The sequence below is a fragment of the Trachinotus anak genome, unplaced genomic scaffold (assembly GCF_046630095.1).
Source record: "Trachinotus anak isolate AG129_WGS33_773 ecotype Australia unplaced genomic scaffold, CSIRO_AGI_Tana_v1 ptg000005l, whole genome shotgun sequence".
Lineage (NCBI taxonomy): Eukaryota > Metazoa > Chordata > Actinopteri > Carangiformes > Carangidae > Trachinotus > Trachinotus anak.
The window spans coordinates 13570185-13593647 of NW_027273856.1; the positions used below are offsets into that span (position 1 = coordinate 13570185).

The 23463-nt window shown below is 41.7% G+C and overlaps 1 protein-coding gene across 1 annotated transcript in view; it reads right to left on the reverse strand.

Moving 5' to 3' along the window:
- lama4 (laminin, alpha 4) overlaps positions 1-13654 on the reverse strand; it is a 35350-nt gene extending 21696 nt beyond the window's left edge. The window contains exons 1-13 of the mRNA XM_071478449.1: positions 13361-13654; positions 7604-7705; positions 7337-7464; positions 7161-7241; positions 6271-6485; positions 5639-5739; positions 4201-4381; positions 3727-3810; positions 3478-3629; positions 2657-2767; positions 2317-2428; positions 1990-2154; positions 1195-1388 (exon numbers count right to left, since the gene is read on the reverse strand). Of these exons, the coding sequence (XP_071334550.1) occupies positions 1195-1388; positions 1990-2154; positions 2317-2428; positions 2657-2767; positions 3478-3629; positions 3727-3810; positions 4201-4381; positions 5639-5739; positions 6271-6485; positions 7161-7241; positions 7337-7464; positions 7604-7705; positions 13361-13468 (1734 nt within the window). The 5' untranslated portion in view covers positions 13469-13654. The remainder of the gene's footprint in view (positions 1-1194; positions 1389-1989; positions 2155-2316; positions 2429-2656; positions 2768-3477; positions 3630-3726; positions 3811-4200; positions 4382-5638; positions 5740-6270; positions 6486-7160; positions 7242-7336; positions 7465-7603; positions 7706-13360) is intronic.
- Between the last annotated feature and the right edge of the window lie 9809 nt (positions 13655-23463).

Sequence of the window (23463 nt, forward strand, 5' to 3'; positions counted from 1 at the left end):
GGTCTGGTTCCTGAGACACCTGAGAAAAATATCTGTTTTTAGCAGCGAAATGCTCTGCTATGTTCACCAGCTACATGCTAACTTTGTCTGTCTGCTGTTGGTGCTGGGCAGGTAGTGTAGTTTATAGTTGGCTCATCAGAGCCTTTTCACTAAAAACAGTTGCCTGCAGCTGCTGAAACCAGACCTCATTTGAGGAGCAGTTTATAGTAGACTCCACCAGAGCTAGGTTAAATAAGTGCAATACAGCTAATAACCTACATTTGTCACCGGTGCAAATTTGTATGTCAGAGTTCACTAAAGTTGAACTCCTCTGGCAAATCCACTGATTGAAGCAACTGTATTGAAATGAATTAATTTCTCAAAACCTTCTTCTTAAATACTGCTGTGATTGGATTTTCAGTGTGTTTCTGTTACCAGGGAGGTTGTAAGATGGACATTAATACAGTGTATATATCTGGATCTATTAAGGTAGGTATGGTAAATTCTCATGTATACATATCTATACACACCACTCCTCCACTATCTATCTATCATATACAGTGTACCGTATAATGCATAATTCATACTGTAGGCATTAAGATTTGCTGAACAATCTAAATGTCTGACAATGTTCTGGTTTTGCTGGGAGAAGAAAAGGCGAATCTCCTCTGTACAGTAATAACTTTGTGTTTTGGCTGTGGGTTGCATCATGGGAAAATAAATAAATTTTTCTGTGTGTAAGCTCTGCATATTATCATGGGAAAAATACTTCATTGCAGCATTGCTTGTCCCCCTATGCAGGCCTCCTCCTAATGTAACAGTCCAAAGCTCCCACAGATGGTTTTAAGTTTCTGTTCTCGGTACTTAAATCCCATGATAATAGACTCCTGACATGCCTGGCAAAGTACAACCAGATCTCCCCCACACTCTATTTGGAATTGTAGAACAGACTGAGGATAGGCTCTTCTCAAGTCCATTAAGGATAGGTACCTCTGTGTGACTGAAGACAACTCAACATTGTTTGAAACATTGTGAGTGGAGAAAAAGCAGATAGCACTTAGAGGAGGAACTCCATGCCAGCAAACTCCCTCACAGCTCTTTAACATGAGTATCGTAACGAATCATAGTGATAAACAGAAAGTCAGGGGAGTGCTGAGGGAGAGGTGAGAGAAGGGAGTGGCTCTCAGTGAGAACATGGGGGTCATGGGAAATCACCTCATTCCTTTGGAATTTGAGGACGTTGGCTCTGTTCTTGTCCTCGGCCTCCTGGACGGTGCTCGCTGCGTTCTGGAGGAAGCTCCGAGCGTCTAACAGTTTGGTGAAGAAGCGGGACTGAGCCTCCCTGACAGGCTGGAGGCGGCCATCTGTGATCATCAACTTCTTCTCCAACTGACGGATACGCCTCAGCACTGGAAACACAATCAGAGACATGAGCCATTACTTCATCATCATTAGTGTCACATTTGAGTGACTCAAGATTTGCTGCTGTAGATTCTCAGACAAACATGGCGATCTCTGTTACACTAGTGCTGAGTGGAAACCAGTAATATACAGATAACTGTATGTAAATGTATGTCTTCACAACACTAGTGATGTGGCTCTACAGATAGCAATCTCTTTTGCTAAGTAGGTTAAGGTGGGGGCTGCTGGGCCACCAATTCTGCCAAAAATATCTCAACAAATAATGAATTGAGTCTGAATTGAGTGCCATAAAATCCTGAGCAGTCTTTCATGGATCCCAGCTGAGGGTTACCTTACTAAAATTATGTGCTAAGCATCTGCATGTTAAGTTAACATTTTTCCTTATATTAGCATATTAGTTGCCACCTAGCACTTGGCTTTGTGGCTGTTAAGGCTTGGTTGGTCTTTTCTGGTGACTGATGTACTGATAAACAGTACAATTCCACAAGTTGCCATATTAAACTTTTGCCAAAGAAGAGAGTAAAAGTAAAATGCACTTTTTAAGTTAGCGTTTGCACTCGTGTGTGTTTATGAGCTCTATGTCCTCACGGTCATGGGCCTCAGTCGACTCGTCGGTGGCAATGGGCTCTCGTGGGGACAGGTCCAGTTTCCTCATCCAGGTCACCATTCCCTGGGCCACCTCTGTGTTGCGTCTGACCACCTCCGGGTCCACATCCTGGTGAACACTGTACAGCTCCCAGTCATGGATCATCTCTGCACAAACACATGCAAACACGTTTATTAACACACATGGACCCAGACATTAGGGAAGGCTTATTGGGTTTCTCCAGTAACACAACGTCATAATTGCGAGAAATGCACAAGACTCAGATAATACTAAAGTTTGTGTTGCATGTGAGCAGAAGTTTTTGATACCTTCAATGCGAATGTTGAGATCAGTGAGGTTTGTGTTGAGCTGCTCAGCCAGGGTAAAGGTCTCCAGCGTGTCGTTGTCAAGCCTGTTCCCCAAAGTCACCACCACACTCTCCTGCAAACCACCACACAAACTAGTTAATGACCTCACCTGCTTCTAAAGACCACACTGTGAATCCCAATTGTCTGGTAGAGAAATTTGAATAAGTCAGAATAGCTGAACAAACTCTTTAGATTTTGAGATTCTTACAGTGTAAAGAAAGAATTAATCAATATACTGTATAGAATATGGATATGGATGTGTAGCAAAGTTGTTGAAGTGACTTAGGACAACTTTGCTGACCGATTCTCCCAGCTGCTTGATTTCTAACACCACAGCATTTGTGGCCTCCTCCAGCTCCCCGGTCTGCGCTCGCATTTCAGATGACTTATTTCTCCAGCCTTGAAATTGAGTCTGGAAGCAAAGCAATTCAAGTCATGCATCAGACAGCATTATGATAATTTCGTGAAAAGCTCAAAACAGCACAAATATTTAAAGGAAAAAGAAAACAAAAGCCAGTGCGGAGGTGTAATTTCCCCCTTTTTAACATCATCATCTATGTCTATTTCGGTGACAGATTTCTCACATTTGAAACACGCTAAAAGCTACTTAAAGGGGCTATTTGTATGTTTTCTCTGTGTGGTTTTTGTGCAATGTGGCTTTCCGTGACTAAGTTTTTCAATATATACTATACAGTATATGCTAGATCAGGGGTGCCCAATACGATCTACTGGTCGATCGCAAGAGTGCAGGTAGATCGCATGGAACTCCCAATGAAGTTGAGGAAAAAATGTAGATCGCACGGCATTAAAAGAAGTAGATTCTACTTCTTTTAATGGTTTATTAGAGATTTTTCATTGAAAACCGCCTACTACTGATCAAAGTTGATTAGAGCCAGAAGCGAAACAGCAAAGGTGCTGGCCACGATACCAAAACAATGAGCTAAAAGAAAGCTGAGGGGAACTTTAGAGCTGAGTTACACTTCTCAGTGGGGTTACAAACAACCTATTTTACAACATACTGTCATTGTTTATATAAAATATTGATTACTGGAGCTTTAATTTTCCTTTTCATACATATGGCACTTATTTATTTGCATTTACACTGTATTTATGTGGATGTACCTCCAGTCGATGAGCTGTGTAATTGTAGTATTTGATCCTGTCGTTAGCAGCAGCCCCAGTGGAGATGTTCAAAACTCCAACTTTCAGCTGGTCCAGTGTCTTATTGGATAGCTTCAAGTCGCCAATCAGATGCCAAATGCACTCGTCACAGCCTAAAATCAAAGAACTGTGAGTTCAAGATGATTCAAACGATTTCAGACAGACAAGACAAACAGAGGAATCTCTGCTATGGTTGTGAACTCCACTTACTGGTGTTGCACAGGTTGACTGTTGCAGCCTCTGCAAGGCACTCTCCTGTGTGCATATCACAGTGGCCACTCTCACAATCGCATTCTATGAAAAAAAAAAACAGATGAAGATGCATTTCATCATGTCAAGACCCACAGATGGTAACTTGGCTTCAGGCCTGCACATCTGTCTTGTGGCCTCTCTTGTGTGGGACCGATGGTTTTAGCAGCTGTCTGTGTATATAGATTTGGGTAACATGGTGATGTCATCCAGTTCGCCGCAGAGAGTCTCCAGCCACGGGATCACGGCTCTCAGCAGATGCTTCTCTGACATCATGTGCTGTGGTAGTGGGTGTGGGAATGTGAACCCTCAGTGCAGTTTTTTTCTCTGGGAAAGCGTTATCTGCATTGAATGATTCGACAAATGGTCTGGTTGTATTTTATTCAAACGAGTAAAGGAACATTTGGCATGTTGTGTGATGGCCAGATGACTTACTCTGGCAGCCGGAGGGGCTGTAGTCCCAGTAACCTGGGAGGCAACGCTCGCAGTAACGACCCCCAGCCCCCGGGCGGCACGGACAGCTGTGGGTGAGAGGATGGCAGGTGGAACGAATGGAAGCAGGCCCACATTCACACCTCCGGCAGCCCTGGCAGCTGGAGAAACCTGAGTAGCCCTCCTAGATTACATGAATGAAAAACACTGTTGGATCCCAGCATCTGCCTGTTTAGGTTCAATTTGAAAAACATTGCCATGCATCTTTTAAAAGATGATTCTGGTCTATTAAAGCTGGGGTCTTATTTTGACAGTTTTGGTCATCATTTCAATCATGATAACATCATCCACACTAAAGTAATTACTGGGATCTGAGAACAGCAACATTACTACAACAAAGACTGACTGGAAAGAAACACAGGCTCTCAGACAAGTGGTCTGGTCGTCAACAAACCATCAATTTAGCCAAATTATCTGAAACACTTTATTTGGAGATGACAAAAAGAGGGATCTCGGTCAAGTCTGGACCAGGAGTTCAGTCTATAAACTTGGTGCTGCTGGATGTTTATAAAGGACAGCTTGTATAATCATTTTAATCATTTTACCATCCAACTCAGTTTTTTTCTTCCAACAGTAAGTTCAACTACTTTCAGCTTTTACACTGCAAATTACATGCTGTCAATACCTGCATATGAACTGACACTGTTGAAAGTTCAACTGAAATTTCAACTGTATTCATTCAGCTTTAACTGACACTTCACCTGCTTTGACTCATTACATGTCAACTGCTTTCATCACTAGCTCTTCAACTGACATTTCAACCACTTGCGGTCTTTCTTCTTCAACTGACAATTAATTGTCATTTCATACCGTTAAATGAGAGTTTAACTGTTCAGTTATTACACTTCAACTGTTTTCAGCTATTGCACTTCAACTACCATTTCAACTGTTTTCAGTTATTACACTTCAACTACCACTTCAACTGTTTTCAATTAATACTTCTACTTCAAAACTGACCTGTCACTCATCTCACAAACAAAGAATTAACATTTTAAAAAGCTCTGTAGACTCAGCGTGTTAAGGCACTGCTACCACTACAAAGCTTTTCCTCTGAAAAGTTAGGCTTTTCTACTTTTAGTGTTAACATGTTTTCTCATCCAGATATTCTTGGCTAACTTGAGGTCTGCAAGCAGTCACACACTGACTATGTTTCTTGCCATAGTACTTCTTTTGAGCGATGATGCTGCATTCCCAGATCTTTAAATTAACTTACATACTTATAATGTTATTATTACCTGTAGGAATGACAACCAAAACCGTGCAATTACCCAGGTTGTAATAAAGCTCCTCTACCTCATCCTTTAACTCTGCTTGACACAGAATCTCTGAGGCTCCCAGAGGAAATACAAGCTTGGTTTCAGAGTCACGAGGCTTCTCTCACCTCACACTGGTCACAGAGTCGTCCAGTGACTCCTGGTTTACAGTGACACACTCCTGTCCTGTCGTCGCACGAGGAGGTGCCACATTTATTGCACACGCACTCTGGGACAGACACAGGACATATGCAGTGATGAGAATATTAGAGGGCAAATGATGTCACAAGCACCGTTATTTTTGGACTTGCAGGGCCTCGAAAGGCATATGGTAATCCTTGATCCTGAACTGTGACCTTGTCTTGTTTTTCCACTGAGCAGCATTTACACACATTGTACAAAAGTATTCAAAATAACTCTAACTTTTGATGCATATAAAATAATAATAACCAATAAACAGTTAAATATAAAAATAGAGAACTCCTCAAAGCTATTCACATTAACTCCAACACAGTGTGACATAATATTGCAGGTTGTCTTGTGCTGAGCTGTTAGTGTCAACATTCATCCAGAGCAGCTGTGTAACAAACCTAATCACTTCATTATACCTCCTAGTTTGTAGCTATTTTAAGATGCACAAGCAGAAATGTTCAGTTTTTCTTTTTACAACATTAAGTTAACAACAAAACCATCAAGTATGAAACAAACATCTCTAAATGAACATTAAAGATGTAATAGAGTTCACTCGCTGCCCCCTCACCTCTGCAGTTCTTGGCACTGATGGCGTCGCCGTAGAAACCTGGGGCACACCTTTCACAGTTGGCACCGGCAGTGTTTCCCCAGCAGTGCTGGCAGTGGCCTGTCACGTTGTGGCACTCGCTGAAGATCAGGTTGGGGTCAGAGTTGCCATTACAGTCGCACCTCTTGCAGGAATTACCAATCGCCATGGGGTTGCCATAGTAACCCGGAGCACATCTGAATGGGGAAAATACTGTCTATCAATCATATGATTTCACTGCCTGTTGCAATGAATGGTTCTTTTGTGATTTTTGAGTTTTTAATTAACTTCTTTTCTGGTCTAATTTATTTTACTGCTGCAGACGAGAAGCCATTTGTGTTTTCTCATTACAGGTCCACAGTATGTGTAGGCAGCAATAATGATAACATGAGGAATGCAATTGAATGGTTGATTTTTCATTCGGCCAGATCTCAGTAAAAGTGCAGCTGCCTCATGGAATCAATGAATTTTGGTTTGGTTTCCAGTGGATGACTAATCATCATTTCTAACAAATGCATTAAATCAAAGAATTAAGTTACATTGGATTTGATAAAATTGGTATTGAAAAGTATTGTATTGTTAAGAACCCAAGGTATCTGTATGAGTACCAACGTCAAAAATTTCTGAATGATACCCAGGCCTAGATTCTGACCTGTACTAAGACTGGGACCAGAACCTGGTTGCATTTTGTTATCAGATTCTGTTCTAGCCATACCACAAGATGCCACGTGAAAGTGGCCAGTGACTGTGAAACTACCAGAATTACAGACACTGAGGAAGCTCAAAGTGCTGCAATAACAAACAGTACTTATTGCTCATCTTGGATTTCTACAACTTCTTGGTTGGTTGTGTGAAGCCTTGTCAGCACTGACCTCTCACAAAAATGTCCAGCGTAGCCCTCTTGGCACTTGCACCGCAGACCTGCACCTCCTTTGTCACAGTACACTGCGAAGCTGACCGCACACACAGGGGAAAGTATTTCAGACATTACACACTGCTTGCAAACACACAGCCTTATTGCTGCAGAAACAAGAACGGACTGACTTACTTGTTGGAGGGGACTGACAGGGGGCAGGCACAAGGTCGGCAGGTGTGGCGTCCACCCAGGCCGGGAGCCAACACGTAACCATCTTCACACCTTTCACAGAAATCACCTGCACTGTGGTCCCTGCAGTTCTGAGAGGGAACATTAAATTTAGGGCACCTTGATCCTCCTAGTATTAAAACGATCTATTCACCGTTCTCATGAATATTGATAACTGAGTTTGTTAACTGTGATAACTTAAATGCATGAAAACCAACATGGAAAACTTACTATACAAATGCCAGTGATGTCTTCACAGTTGTCAGCGTGGCCTTTACAGTTACACGCCAAACATATGTTTTGCTCACTCAGGAAAAATCCCCTCGCACACACCTGCAGTGGGGACAGAAATGTAAATGTTTATTGAAGAAATAAAAAAAAGTGCAACACCAGCAGAAGAGCCTAAACAATGAAGTGGCTCCATCTGCAGTATTTACATTTTTTTCAATTGTCCTAAGACAGGCACAAGACAAAACTCGCGAAGTGTCCAAACTGCAAAGGATTCCTCCTCTGGTGAGCCTGAATGAGAATTTTCAGTGTCAAACGAAGGGCAGACTGACCCACTGACTAACCAACACCGCCATCATTAGGGCCCACAAATACTGCAGTGGAAACTAGACCATTTGACTAATTGACAAGGTGGATAATATGCTAAATGAGTAATTGACATAGTGAATACCAGGAAATTAATTGTCTTGTTTTGCAACTTAAGTCTGCAGTTGGACAAAAATGAAGTGAAGTCAAGTTTATTTGTATAGCCCGAACATACAGTGTGTCAGTGGGCTTCATCAGCTGCTCCTGAGCCAGTCTGAGCTCTGGGAGAAGACTAGCAAATAATCCTGACACAAACACCACAGCACACAAAGGCAAAGTAAAGGAAACCTCCTGGGAGAAGCAAATCAAAGACGGATCCCTTGTTCTTGAGCAGATAGTGACGCAAAATGAAAACAAGACTTTATGATCAAAGTGAACATCAAAAGCTACAGTATAGTTTGAAAGTTAATGAACTCAGTCAAAAGTACTGAGGTCCAGATCATAAGGTAATTTACCACAGTGAATTACTAAGTCACTAGAGTAAATAACCAAAGAAATGTAATGTGCTTGACAGCAGAACAGTTGTCTGTCCATGTGTGGAGGCACTGGAGTTGGTAAGAACAGCAGTTAATGGCGGAATCTTGTTAAAAAAAGATAATGTACTGACAATGCACTTGATTTGCCATCATTTTATGCATGTGATATCCCTGATAATACTGATAATCAGTTAGCAGATAATCAGACATTGACTTTAACCACTGACCAAAATGTTTGATTTAGTTGAACTGTACAAAGTGAGCTGTGAGAAAACTTTTCTGAGTTGTGGCTGTTTCCTCCCATTAACAGAATCTCATTTTAAAACCTGCATCCTGTCTGATGTTTGTTCACCACGGTTTCTCAGGATGGTGTGATGTCAGAGTTCACAGCCATGCCCCCCCCCCCCCCCCCCCCAACACCCCACCATCCACACACACACAGACACACACACACACACTCACACACACACACACACACCTCCTTTGAACATTTTGAACATTTGAAGCAGCGCAATTCAATGAGGCACACAAGTGTACAATAGCACTTTGTTTGCAGCAGACTGTAAGAACTCCACACTTTGACCTCCATGTTCCACTCAGTCAACTGGACATTGATACTGTGCATCCAGAACAACCAGACATACAGTGCTGTATGTCTACATGTGATTCATATTTTCCCCTGATTTATTCACAGATGGCCTGTGAGACAAAGACGTGCTTCTGTAGTCGGCTAAATGTGAAACATCCTGTGAACAGCAGCTCTGATTCTTCCTGCAGACCCTGTTCCTGTGGTTTTCCCTGACCCAGAGTGCACAGACACTGATACAAGACCTATCCATCAGTACCACGTACACACTCAATGTGTCAAACTTCCATGTAAATGAAAATGCAACTAATGATACAAATGGGTTTGTCACTCACAAAAAAAAAATATTGTTTTGTTTCCAAATGGTAGTCTGAGCCGTCAGGAGTAATAAACCACAAGTTTATGGGAAAACCACACAGTTCCAGTGCTATTTACCATTTGTAACACCACTTTAAAGAGTTCTGAAATGGTTCAGACCTCAGCTGCGTGACAGTCAGTGATGGGTCAAACAGCTGTAGTGTGTATACACAGGGGAGTAGAGGACAGGGAATTCAGGGTTGGAGCAGATGGTCTCGAGGTGGGACATGGACTTCTCTGAAATGAGAGGAATGCATGTCGAGTAGACAACCAACAATCTAGTAGCTCATGGAATTACATTTTTCTGTGCATGTTTCGATGACTTGGTGTTGTAATTATTTTAATTTTAAGCTCCAGACCTTAAGGACAAGTTCAACATCTTGGGAAATAACTTGACTGCTTTCTCATCTATGCCTAGCCTAGCATAGCATAAAGACTGAAAGCAGGGAGAAATAACTAGTCTGGCTCTGTCTACAGATAAAAATACCCCTACCAGCACCTGTAAAAAGATTAACATGTGGTAAGTCGTTTCTTTAACTTAAACATAAACACAATAGTGAAAAGGACAATTTGTGAATTTGTGTTAGAGCTGCATCTTGCCAAACACCAGTTTATCCATGTGCCCAATCTCCCGTGCAGCTACATCGAGGGGAAAAAGGTGTGACCCAATGTAAGATAGCTGTCAACGTTAGCTGGTGAACATATATATATAAGAGCCACATATTGTTTAAGAGTTGGTGGAGACAATGAGCAGACCAATAAGTAATGAATATTGACCTATCACTCAGGAATCCAACACTAATGTAGCTCTGTACTTTCTGGATTTACTGTATATGGGCTATGTTTCAATTCAGGGGCAGCATCCTTCGAAGGCTGCATCTGAACACCGATCGCATCTCAGTGACGCGACAAGGCTGTCCCATTCCAAAGGCTCCTTTGATTGCATCCTTCGTTCCCGGGCAACAGAGGATCTAGCATGTGCATCCTTTGCAGCCCAACCCATGTCAAGATTCAATATGTGCCAGTGATGAAGCACTTGTTTATGAACCTTAAACAAATCAATATTAACAATACTGAGGAAAAGGTCGCACATACTGAAATAATTACGTGATATAATAAATAAACTGATAAAATATAAACTAAAATTTTTCCACAAGATGACAGGCATGCTTTATGTAATTAAAAAAAGTAAATTAAACTTAATTTGGCCAAACTACCAGACTCACAGAAACAAAACAAGGTCTTCTTGCCCTCTACATATTTGCATGTAGCTGTTTCATCTTGCATCCAGTTTTTAAGATGCAGTAGGCTACTCTCAGCGGTTAATACACAGACGTTTAATGTTACGCTTATTCCCAGATGGAAAGCAAGTAAGTGTAGTTCCACAAATCTGGATATATTATGTGAAGACTAATTTCTCTGTGGGGATAATTCTGTAGCACTGAACCTGAAAGTTTGAACAGGATTTTCAAACATGGTGATGACACATTCATTCCTCTTAACTGCCATGGAAATGAAAACAGTTGAGATCAGAACTCTGTTGCCAACTATGAACACACTCAGTAATGTGAACTATTTCTGCGGCCTTTGCACTGTGCCCACTACAGCAGAGAACAAAGATGGCATTCAGCATGTTGTGCAGTCCCTCATAGTTTTCATGTGAAGCTGCCGTTTCCAGTGATTCACCCTCTGCTCTGCACTGATAGGATTTTATCAGTGTTCTTCCTGTGTGTTGACTGAGTGCTAATATGATAGACCTTTGGGCTCCATCTCTGTGATACAGAGACAAAAAAAGTGGAGCTCGTGTCAAGCACAAAAACAGGATTTGGTTCTACAGATGAGTGATGTCCAAAGTCAACACACTCTAGTCATGTAGCGTCAGAACTGTGCAGCCGTGCCCTCTCACTGGAGTGTGTATGGGTGTGGGGAGCCTCTATGACAGAGAGTTGGATCTCTAAAAGGTTTTATAAAAACACTTCTGACAGTGATTGGTCCTGTGCTTGGGTTCTGTGTTATACATCTACCTCAAGTCTTGACAGAGTTTTCCAAGAGTTGGAGAATTAAGTGGATTAAATGTTAAGTCTTGAAGGTTGAATCTCATTTCCGCTTTGGCTCCTAACTGGAGCTGGCTGCTGGACTTATATTGACATTGAAGAAGGGTTCAGACACTGGATTTAGTCATGCTAACTCCTCCCCATCCCCAGTATGAGACAGATCTTGGGTCATGAGAATCTCATCCTAACTCAATAACTGTCTGGCTGCAGGGGTGAGGCCTGCTCTCAGGGGACCCTCAACTCAGAAAAGCTCAGACATTAAGAAATAAACATGTGCATTGGAAAATAATTGCACAGGTTTAGCATTGCCAAATTTGGGGATTGTATACATCAAAGTTTCTTAAACATTTTTGACCTACAGCCCATTTTCCCAAGATGTGTCTTTATTCTGATCCCTTCTGAGTAAAGTCCTTATATAACCACTGACATCTTGGTTTATGGCTGATCAGTGCAGTTTGTGTGACCAGTGGACATAAATCAACCTCAAAAGCATAACTGCATTTACAGTGTAAAATAACATTTCTGTAAAAGGATTAATTTGTAGTTTATCTATGACCTGACATCTATTTATTTGCAACTATAGAGATGAAGTTTGATGCTGACCTGATGATGCTTCTGCTATAGACTAGTCAGTGAACTGCTGTTAATGCTAACGCTAGCTAGATCTGTGACAGGATGTGAACTCCTGTCTCCTGAATGAAAGACTCCCTACATGCCCATCTATCACCACAACTTCCACATCCATATTTTGCACCTTGTTACAATAATACTGCTTCCTGCTTAGCACTGAATGTTGGTAATGGCTGGAAGTAATTCCTTAGAATACTGGGCCAGGCTGATAAATGACGGGGCACTCAGTGACCCTGTGGAAGTTTACATAAATTATAATTCCTCAGGTTTCAGTTGTGGTTGATTTGAAGACACCTTTCATTAATGCTGATAGTGTAAAGTTTGTTTTAATGACACAAGAGTTTTGCTCAGAATGGGGAGAGCTAATACGCTTCTTTTCTGTCTCAACTCTCGTATCAGTTTACAGTGCAGCCAAATAAACAGTGACCTCAGAGGATTAATCAGGTTGATTCATGTTAAATAAAGTAGACTGAAGAGGACAATCAGTCAACACTCTCATACCACATGACGGTGCTGAACCCAGTGCAATGTCTTGTACATAATGTCCAGTATATGTACAATATGCATCATTTCCTGTGATTCTTTTGTGCATGGGGATGCAATTTGAAGGCTGAATTACAAGCAACAATTAAGGTACTGTATGAGGAGGCAATTAGAGTAGACAAAAGATCTTCTATGGTTCTTGCTGAAAAACATTTGCCCATAAATGGGTTTGATATCACAACATACTACAGATTAAAACTTTAAAGCAAAACAGATAAACTCAGAATAGGAAAAGACATCTTAATTCAAAATTGTGTAAACCAAAAGTTGATAGTTTGGCCTCTCCATTGGAGCTTTGCTATGCCAAGGCACCCTGGCCTGTGTGCCAATAGTCCTGTGTGGCTCCTCATACCCTTACTGTCTATTATGATCTGTCTCTGTCTCTTTCTCTCTGGGGTGTTGCTCAACATTTGGCAACTGGTTTCCATTAGGAACTGTCAGGGAGGGGCATGGCAGTGGTGGAGACAGTGTCTCAGAGCCCATCTGAGCTTTAGCCTTGAGGTACCTCTTATGACACAAACACACACATGCGTGTCAAGTCCTGAAGTCACCAGACAGACATAAACTCTCCAGACAGCCAAAACTAATCACTTCACAAATCTGTCTCATCCTTTACAGTCTTCACCTTGACATTGTCATGATCATCAGCCTCATTACAAACATGTACAGCAGGTAAAAAAACAGCACATACATGTGCTAGCATGCACAGTGTACCAGCCAAAAAGAGATAAAACCAAATCTGTCTTACTTTCAGCACCAACTGTTGCTGTTCCCCAAGCCTGGCGGCAGAAGCTGGATAGGCAATCCCTGAGAGGATGCAGAGAAGGCAGAGGCAGGACAGAGATTTAGCAGCCATATTTGTGTGTGTGCCCAGTGGAGCACTGATCCCCCCTCTGTGTCTCTGTCTCTGTCAGTGTCTCCTGGCTGTAGGAAAGTCTCCAGGCAGCTCCTCTTGTTGCTCGGCTGAACCCGTTTGGCTTTGCTTTTTCTGTTACTCCGACCTCCAGACAGGGACTGCGCCTGGTCCCAGCCTGAGCTGAGTCCTGTAAAACAAACTTGTGTGGACTTCCTCCCTTTCTTTCCCTCCCTCCCTGCCCTGATTCCTCTCCCCTAGCGGACTTGCCTCTCCCCTGAGCCTGTCTAAATCACTAACAGATGGGAAGGCTGGAAACTGAGGGAAAGAGTGAGAGGGGGAGAGAAAAGAGAGAAAGAATGACAGAGAGTCCAATGAGCAACAGAGGGCTTCTGTCTCCTGAGCAGAAGGCAGGCTCCAGGCAGACAGTGCACTCATCCAGACAGCCCCCCCCCCCAACTCCCCCACTGACGAGCAGAGTCAGATTGAGTGTTAGCTCCTCATCTCCATTTGCAGGTCTGTGGCACCCTTTCACCTTGGTCTCAACAGGCAGTACCCCCCCCTCCCTCCCCTCTGTTCGGCCAGGGTGGGCAGAGGATTTAAAGCTTCAACACTCACTCTATGCTCCGCAGGCAGAAAAGAAACAGCTGTTCTGATATCCTGGCCCAGCCTCGGACATGAGCTTTCTGTTTGTTTTCCAAGGTTAGACCATCAAAAGCTGCTAAATTTATGGCCATTATGTGGAGCTCCTAAAAGGAAGAGCCTGAGTGTCACACTTCCAGCAAAAAGAGAGGATTGTCAGAGTCTAAAAACAGTAGTTCCCTAGGATGTGAATTGCTGGAAACTGTAACCACTTAAGACTTTAAAGTTGTTGAATCTCATGACTCTGAGCAGACAGAGTCAGGCTCCAGGCCAGACTGTTTTTACTCCACAAAGACCAGCTCCAAATATGTCTGAGTTATGTTGTACCAGACCATAGGACCATGTGGAAGTTATATGTCTCAAGTGACTAATAAACAGGTCGTCACATTCCAGTCATGTATGGCAGAGATGTCATCCACACAAGAGCAACACAAGGCCTTAGCCCCCTCTATATTTACTATTCTAAACAGAACCAGGGTCAAAGTTGAAGTGAAATATGCATTCTCACTTTTTATGCAAGGATATAGAAAATATTATGTTACAGCAACAGTTTTTCTAATTTAAATGAGGATAAGCACATTTGGACATATTGTGGAAATGAGCGTGCAAGTTTCCCTGTCTAAAGTCTCTGGGGACGCGTGAAATGAAATGAAAGAAGCTGACTGTTATCTAAGACTTGGTGTTGATACAGGAAGTTACGCGCTGTCAACTTCCATGCTGAGCACATCACAGCCCTGTACATCCTCTGAACCTTGATATGAGACATCCGCCCCCCCCAATTTTCTACAACCATAGTACTGGTTATGCAAAATGAGCAAGTTAAGACACCATTCCTTTACAACATTTAATAGCTGGGAGAACCCACTGTTTGCATTGGACTCAGAAAAGTGGAGCTAGAAGGCCAGGCTAACTAGCTTCCACTAGTTCTAGCCCCAATGTTAGCCCTCAGGAACCTGTCTGTTCATCTGTGAATGCAGTGAGCATGTTTTACGTATAGTAACATAACTTAAATATTATATCTATATATCATGTAGAGACAAAATTAGGGTTTTGGTGATTTACAATCACAACAAAAGTTGTTTGGTTGGGATAAAATGACTGTAAATAGTTTTACCTCTTACAGTCTGCTGTAGTATTTGTGTGCATGAAAAGTTATATTTTTTCAATGTTTACCATAGACTGCAAATAAAGTTGGATGTAGTCTGTGTGATGTCACCTACAGGTTTCTGCAGAGTGATTTTGAAGCTCAGAGTGAGCTGCTTGCTGTTGCCATCTTGGCAGTGCCTGACTCCACCCCTAACTCCCAGCTAATACAAAATTGGGTAAAGAGGTGGGGCTTGTGTGGACTGCTGGTTTGTGGCACTCATACTACTCAATTATGAATAACTTTAAGCCTTAATAAAATTTAAACAGGTTGGTTTTACCTGGAGAGATGTGTGTCAGACAGACCATGTTGGTGAAATCTGGTGAAGGCCTCATGCACTATCCAGTATAAAGAGGATTATGTAAATAATATATATAAAAAATGTGTGCCTGGCAGCTATGTTCTTTATTAAGTTGACAAAATGATAACTAACTGAATTTGAGCTGAAAAAGGGGAAAATGAAAAAACACTCATTTTTGAACTCAGCCTATATTTTGATCTCAACTACACACCTGTAAAGTTTTGTGAGTCTATCTTATGCAGATGTGACAAAAAAGCAGTGACAAAATCTGACAGATATAAACACCTGCCAAAGAACTCAAGACCACCTCCGTGGTAGATCCTGCTACAGTAGGATTCTCCATAATCACACACATCCTTGTCTTCTTATATTTGTGTGGTCATTGACAATACATTCCCTAACCCTAACCTGAACATAATCCTACTTCTGACCCTAAAAACAAGTCTTAATCTTCAGCCATTTAATCTCACGGGGTCCAAAATTTTGGTCCACTTTGGTCCTGGTTTTCAGACCCCATGAATAGGGTATAAGGAACATAGACATGTAGACTCACAAAGTGAAATCCATACCGACCATGCTGTTGGTAAGCAGGTGGATGGAAACGTAATTATTGGCAGCCCCTGCACATTCAGTATTGTGTTCATCCCACACAACTGTCAGTTGGTGACAAAACTTTCACCCTCTGGATAACTTCTGTCTTCTTTAGCTAAAGTGAAAACTCAAATTCAGTATACAATACAATATATTTTTGAAGCAGTCCAGATGATGAATGATTGGTGAAAACCAATTTTCAGCCAATGCAGCTCTACACTCTGTAATTTTGCCTTGATACCCCTCCCATTCTGTTACCTGCTTATGAAAAGACTCTGGTACCATAACAAAGTTAATTGCTGTCTTGGGAGTAACCGTAGACTCCAGCTCTGCACTTCTGCATTTCAGCCTTTATAAAACACTTTCATGCAATGTAAATGGAACAGGGATGGTACTAACCACCCATAAGCAGATGTTAGGCTTTGCTGAACCACACAATCTGTTTACTTCACCAGCTCACTGAGACGGAGAAGACTCTCTCCCTCTCCATGTTTGGCCGGCTGCACACTGGTATTCTCAGCACAGGCACAGTATAAACAGCAGAGATCACTCATTGGCCAGGGTCATTTTCAGAGATTGGAGAGGTTTCACAGCAGCAGAACTGTATTCTTAACTTCTCCACAAAGGGAGGAGTTTGTCCCCGGGTGGTCTTCTTTGCCCAATTCATTCAGCTATGGCCATTCATGTGATCAAAGACCACTGCTGGGTCTGGCAGCTGAGTGATACAGCAGGCATGGCACAGTGCAACACTGCCCTCTGAGCCAAAAACAACAGGGAGAAATCCATCTGATGTGCTGCAGAGTCAGTATCACAAGATCTGACTTAATAAAGTACAACAAGACTTTGTCACAAATAAAGTGTCTTACTGATGCTTTTACTGTGTTTTCTCCAGTTTGCTTGACAATATTTTGCATACAAGGGTATTATGCATACAAATAAAAGGAAAATTTCAGTATTTTACAGGTTGTAGTTTGACCATATTTTTACTGGAAATAATAACATTGTGCTCATCAAAGTAATTTCTAAGATTTGGGAACACATGACATTGCTAAAAGGAAGTCAGACAAGGCAAGAAGCACAAAAGTTTCTCTGAGTGTTTACCCTAGCTCTTATATTTTTATTTGATTACTCAGAAAACAGTCAGCCAATCAGAAGAGAAGCTCAGAGTTTCTTTTCTGATTGGCTGACTAACCTGTTGTTGCTAGAGCTCCAGAGAGAAGCCTGAGAGAGGAGATGTAAAACTACACTGAGATGGTTTTTAGTTCTTAAAACCACAAATATATCTTCTGATGGAGATCAACACTTCAGATAAAACACTGTAAAAATTTAAAATATGGGCCCTTCAAACAAACCTATGTTCAGACAAACTAATGTGGAAGAAAGGTGAACTGCAAAATTATTACCCAGTCACTCCATTGTAAAAATCTGTCACAGCTTACAGAGGCAAACCCTGTGAAGTACCTTTTGCATCATTCCTTTCCACAGCAGGAAAAGCAAGGAATTAATCACATTTATTATGACTGTGATTGCTCTGTACTCATAAAACTCATCTCCAAGTCAGGGCGGTGGATCTGGAGAGAGGCATGGCAACCTCTCCTGAGTGGGTCCAGAAGGTCAGAAGTTCAGCCCTCTCCCCTTTGGTCCGTGGTGTCTCCTTACACTCTCCACACATACCAAAGAAAACTATGACCTCTATCACAACAAACACCTCCTCACTTTAATAATACACACTTTCTGGTAGTGCTAAAAACTCTCTGGGAAGAGCTCAAGCACAATTCTCAAAAGACAAATAAATGTGAACTTTTGACATTAGATACAAAGTATTATGAGTAGAAATTGAATAATTTGCAACCACATTCATGCTTTAAAAATGCAGCTCAAATACCTGTGGGACAGATTTTAATTACAGCAAAATGAAAGTATGCTTCAATTCCCATATCACCAGCATCTTCAGAGATTCTGTAAGCAAGATTTTAGACAATAACACAGAAGGAAACAACTATTTTCTACGTAAAGATATAGTGGAGTAATGGCATCCTGAGCAGAGAATGAAGTCACACCCCCACGATGAGGACTGTAATCTGGGCTTCTCTGTTCTTTTAATTTGGTATCCGGGACAGCAGAGTGTGCATGTGTGTCCCTTCCTGTCAAACCATGGGTCCTGCCTATGTTTATAAAGACACAGATGAGATGGCACAGTGCAGTACACAGCCTTCAGGTGAAAGCGACCTTCCAGAATTTCCTCCACTGAAGAAACAACTTGTTTGTCAGAAAGGCCTCCAACAAAGAGAGAGGTGAGACCAAAGCGCAGGCGCCTGGTCACCGGGGCCACTAGCTCAAATCCCAGTCGGCCAGTGGGCCGTCAAATCATTGATAAAGTCTTTAAGGTTTTGAGCGGCTCTGTCATTGTCATTTGTGCAACTGGTTCAAGTCCAGTGCTGAATTTCTTTCCCAGTCCGACCATGGGCCGATACTGGTCTGGCTTTGCTAAGACAGAGAGAAATATTCAAGCTGCTGTAGGACTCCAGCTTGTTTCAGAACTGGCTTTTCTTCTCCTCCATGCATAAGTAACTTGATGGCTACATGATGTTTCATGTTACATGTCTGTTTTCATTAGTGACAGGTTAAAGTAGGTGTGACGACTTGTGGTTACCCATATTATGAACTTGATGCAACTTGGATCACATCACAGCAATGCTAGTGTGGGCTAAAGGCAAAGCAGGGATACCAGAGGTGTGACCGATAAAACCTTTGTTGGCACTAGAGGGAAAGTTAGCAGGTCACCAAAAAAATAATCAGACTCATTTATTTGGGGACCATAAAAATCTTGAAGAAATTTCACAGTAATCGGACAAGCATGTAGAGGCAGAGGTAGTTATGGAGCTATCTGGCAGTTTGTAAAATGGACAAAAAACAGTGTGGACTGACCCTAACTGATCTTTTCAAAGCCTCACTATACTTCAAAATACTAGACTGTACAAATCTGAAAGTTCTCATAACTGTTCACAAAGGAAGGCGGCTGACAGAGCCTCCTGCTGGATGTATCTCTCTGCCTCACTGACCTCTCTCCAAGAACTCTGTGTCTTTAATGTGTCTTTGCTGTCTCAACATCGTGAACTGTGCAAATGGGGATTAGGGTACACACTTGTTGGTGTCACATTCTGTTGTACATGAGAAAAGTTACAGAAGAAGTCGTGTGAAGAATAAAAAAAAGAATAAAAACCTGGCTGCTGTGTGACGTGCCCATGAACGAGTCTAGAGATTTGGTGTCGCACCTATTTTTTACACTCACACTCGCGTCTTGCAGCAAAAATAGACAGAGAAAAGACATGTCATTTTGACGTTATACCAGCAATATTACACAAAACTGACACCTTCCACTATTGTCTCTATGTCTAGGGTGAATCTGAAAATGTCATTGGCATGAAACAAATATTAATATAATTCTTTAAACATTGTAGCAGCTGCATGTGGAGATAGAGGTGTTTTAGAGACATTTTATGTCAAAAATAAAAAATAAAAAAATAAAAAATGAAGATAAATTGAACATCCAAGCAGCCTGCAAACTCCATGCAGACGGATAAGAACTGGCAGTAGCAGCCACGCAGCAGACACACAGCCAGTGTGTTCTTGGTGCAGATGCAGTTAGACTATTTGGCTAGCACTTAGTTTGAAGTACACTGACACCTTTAGACACAGGCCACCTCCACCTGTGCTTTTCTATAAGAAGTCAATCTGCCATGACAAAGGTCATAATAATAAATATTATCTCTAGACCTGAAAGATTAGACTGTTAATATCAGGAGTAGAGAACAGTTAGATATTGAAGGACTCTTTTCCATTTGTACTAAATATTGCAACAACAGGATTTGAAACAAATGTCAAATTCATGTAAACAAACAGAGGAAGAAGCAGCTGGATAAATATCTTGTTTAGCTTCCTCTCCACATTATTTAAAGAAATTGTAAACTGCTATCCACGGTTTTTAAGTGCAGCTCTCCTGTGGGATCCTGTCCTCGCTGTCCAGTTTGTGAGTTGCCTCTTCAGGAGGAAGTTGTATCTCAGTCTTGGCAGTGAGCGTTGATTAGAAACAGATGGAGGGAGGAGGGGGTGTGTGAGAGAGCGATTTCAAAAATGTAGAGCAGGGGCCCGACTTGGTGGGAAAATGGAATGATTCAATCTCCGCTCACATAAACTGTCTTCACCGAAAACTGAAACCACCCGACAGATTAGTGCGCCGCAAATCACATGTGTGGATGTTGGCAGCTCTTGTGATTTGTTGTGCATTTTCCTGAAGGTAGGTTTAGTCCATCATCTGGTCTGAGAGAACTCAAGAACACCAGTCCAAGAAATAAATAGTACTAAACTAATAATAATAAAAGTACAGTGCATTCAGAAAGGATTCAGAGCACTTCAATTTTTCACATTCTGTTATGTTGCAGCCAGAGGATCAGGACAGGACTGAAAAAAATCACTTTCATTTTTAATGATAATAAGACAAGGCCTATTTAATGACATGTAATTTTCACACATCGAGATTTAAGATGAACAGAAACACAGACTGTGGTGACTTTTCATGTCAACACCACACAAAGTGGATACATTTTTATTTTTTCCTGTGATGACAGCAGTGGGCACTGAAACACTGTGGCCATTGTGCCTAAACAGGCAAATATGAATACTGCAATTCTACAGTTTTTTTTAATAGTATTTTAATTGTAATTGTCTAATTTAACAATTACATTCAAAATATGAACAAGCTATTGACAAGAAATTAAAATTAACTCGATTGACATGTTGCAGCCAGGGCTCAAACCCACCTCCGTGGCTTAAGCTGTGTGCACACATCAAGGCTGACCGCTGCAGAGGCGGCTGTCATTAGGTTTGCGTCTTCGCCTCTGACAGACGACTTCTCAGGACTGTTTTAAGTTTATTCTGACGGCTGAACTTGTGCTCTGCTGTGAACCTGTGCTCACCAGCGCCACTTCAGCCAGAGTTTTGAGGTTGTGGGACATTTCTCCCAGGTAAGTCTTCAGAAGCTGTCAAGACTCTGAAGGTGGGATTCTCAGATCCTGCAAGTGCACCGGGAGGAAATCCTGCAGCATGTGATTCTTCTGCACCAAGGACACAGCGACAGACGAGGGTGTAAGTTTGTTTGTGAATCTCAACATTGGTAGGGACTAAAGCAAAGAGGACTTTTTAATGCTGTCAACCAAATTGATATTAACATATACGATCTGTATTTACATGTAAATAAAAGTTGTACACAGTCACAGGTCTAAGACTAAAAGAAAGTAAACTTGAGCAAATTACTTTTTAATGGAAAAGATAAGAAAAAAGAGAAAAAATGTTTGCCTCCAACATCAGCATGTTTCTATTCAGCAGTCCTACCAACGCTGCAGCTTCCCTTTTCCACTGGATTTCACATTTAAAATTCGCTCCACCATGACCAGCTACAACAGTAACACTAATCCAGTTATGCATGATATGGATTATATCACATGATATCTACAAAGTACAAAACTTGTTGATATGGGCATAAGGACATTATGTGTGCTGTGCAGTTCAGGAGAAAGAGAACAGGGAGTCGACTGCAGTAATCCATTTCCACCCATGCTTAAGGTCTGGACTGACACTGACAACTGACCACTCTCTGATCTGCTCCCGCCTCCTCTGTGTCTTCAGTGAGTACTATGTTTCTGCATGACGTGAGCCTCCAGATAGCCCCAACCCTTTCACACAATCACATGCTGACATGCCTAAATTGGTTGCACTGGAGATGTAGCATCTGGGACGGCACGTAGGAATGATCTAATATGACTTCACTCCAAACAATGTGAAAGTATGGGTAGGGTCATGATCCTACCATCCATATGCAAACCTATGACCATGGTCAGACACACTTCAAGGCCTTCTGTCATTAACACGAGGTAACCACCTGGTGTAAATTCAGCTGATTGGACATGATAGAGACTCACACCTGGCTTTCAGCCTCCCTCTACGACAGCTCTGGAGGAGAAGGCCCACTGCAAGAATACAGTGGAAAAGTCCCACTCAAATAATCAGATCTGAGGGAAGAAGACGACCCAGGAAGATGAGGCAGCTGAATGTCTGTACTGCACTGAGCTGTTGTCCAAATGTTGCTCTGTTGAAATAAATTGATTGGGAGCTATTATCAGGCTAATACAGAGGGTGGTGGCCTTACCACATGTTGTGACATGAAGAGCTTCAGATAAATAGGTCACAGACACCTCAAACATCTCATGACAGGTTCATGATAATGCTCCTCAAATTGGACTATAGGTGGTATTAAAAAGATGTGTTTACACTGAACTGAATGGAGTTTTGAACCTGATTAAGTGTCAATATCATGTGACACAGTATTACATACATTTTTGTTTTGAAATTTGCATTCATCATTGGATATGTTTTCCTTTCTTTTTTTTTCTTTTGTTGTTTATTAATAGCGATGATGTGAAGATGATGAAGGAAACTCCGCTGACACCGTCTTGCTTGTATATAAAGAGGTTTATTACAAAGAAGTCCAGCATCAAATCAAGCACCATGGATTGCCTGAGAGAGGAGTCGAAGCCAATATGAATCTCCTCTGCATAACAGCTCTAACTACCCACTTATATAGGTTGGTTTTTGTCATGAAGCTGAGACAAGATATATGGTCCATATCTAAATGGACCTCATTTCCTAAGACAAAGAAACACTAATCTCCCATGTCCTTTTGACCTAGGGCCCCTAACTGAATGTACCAGACCCAGGAAGTCACATAACATATGGAAATTAAGACACTACAACATACAAAACCCAGGAAGTCACATAGCATATGGAACTTAGGACGCTACACTTTTCCATTTTCAGCCTTAGCTCCTGTATTTTATATCATTAAACTAGTAGGCACATTTTTAACTATTACATTTTTATTGTAGTTAAAGGTTAAAGATGCCTGTTCTAACAAGTTGTGTTTCACTGCCCTCTGGTTGAAAGTTTTTAATATGATGGTCATCTGCTGTTGACTCTACAACCACATCCAACAGGGATGTCTACTGTACTGACACCCACACCCTGAAATACACATCTGCATCACTGCAGCAAGAAGTAAAACAATGGGCAACAAAAACAAGATTTTTTCCAGGGCTTCTAAGTTGGTGTTGTCCACTTTTACTCAACTAGTCACTGGATGACGGATGAAACACTCATGAACCAATAACACATACATCCTTTCAGCCGGCCACTGTAGTTGGTTGGGGGGGAATTTTAAGTTTAATCTAATGTTGATATTCTGTTTTATACAGGCTCTTTGTAGTT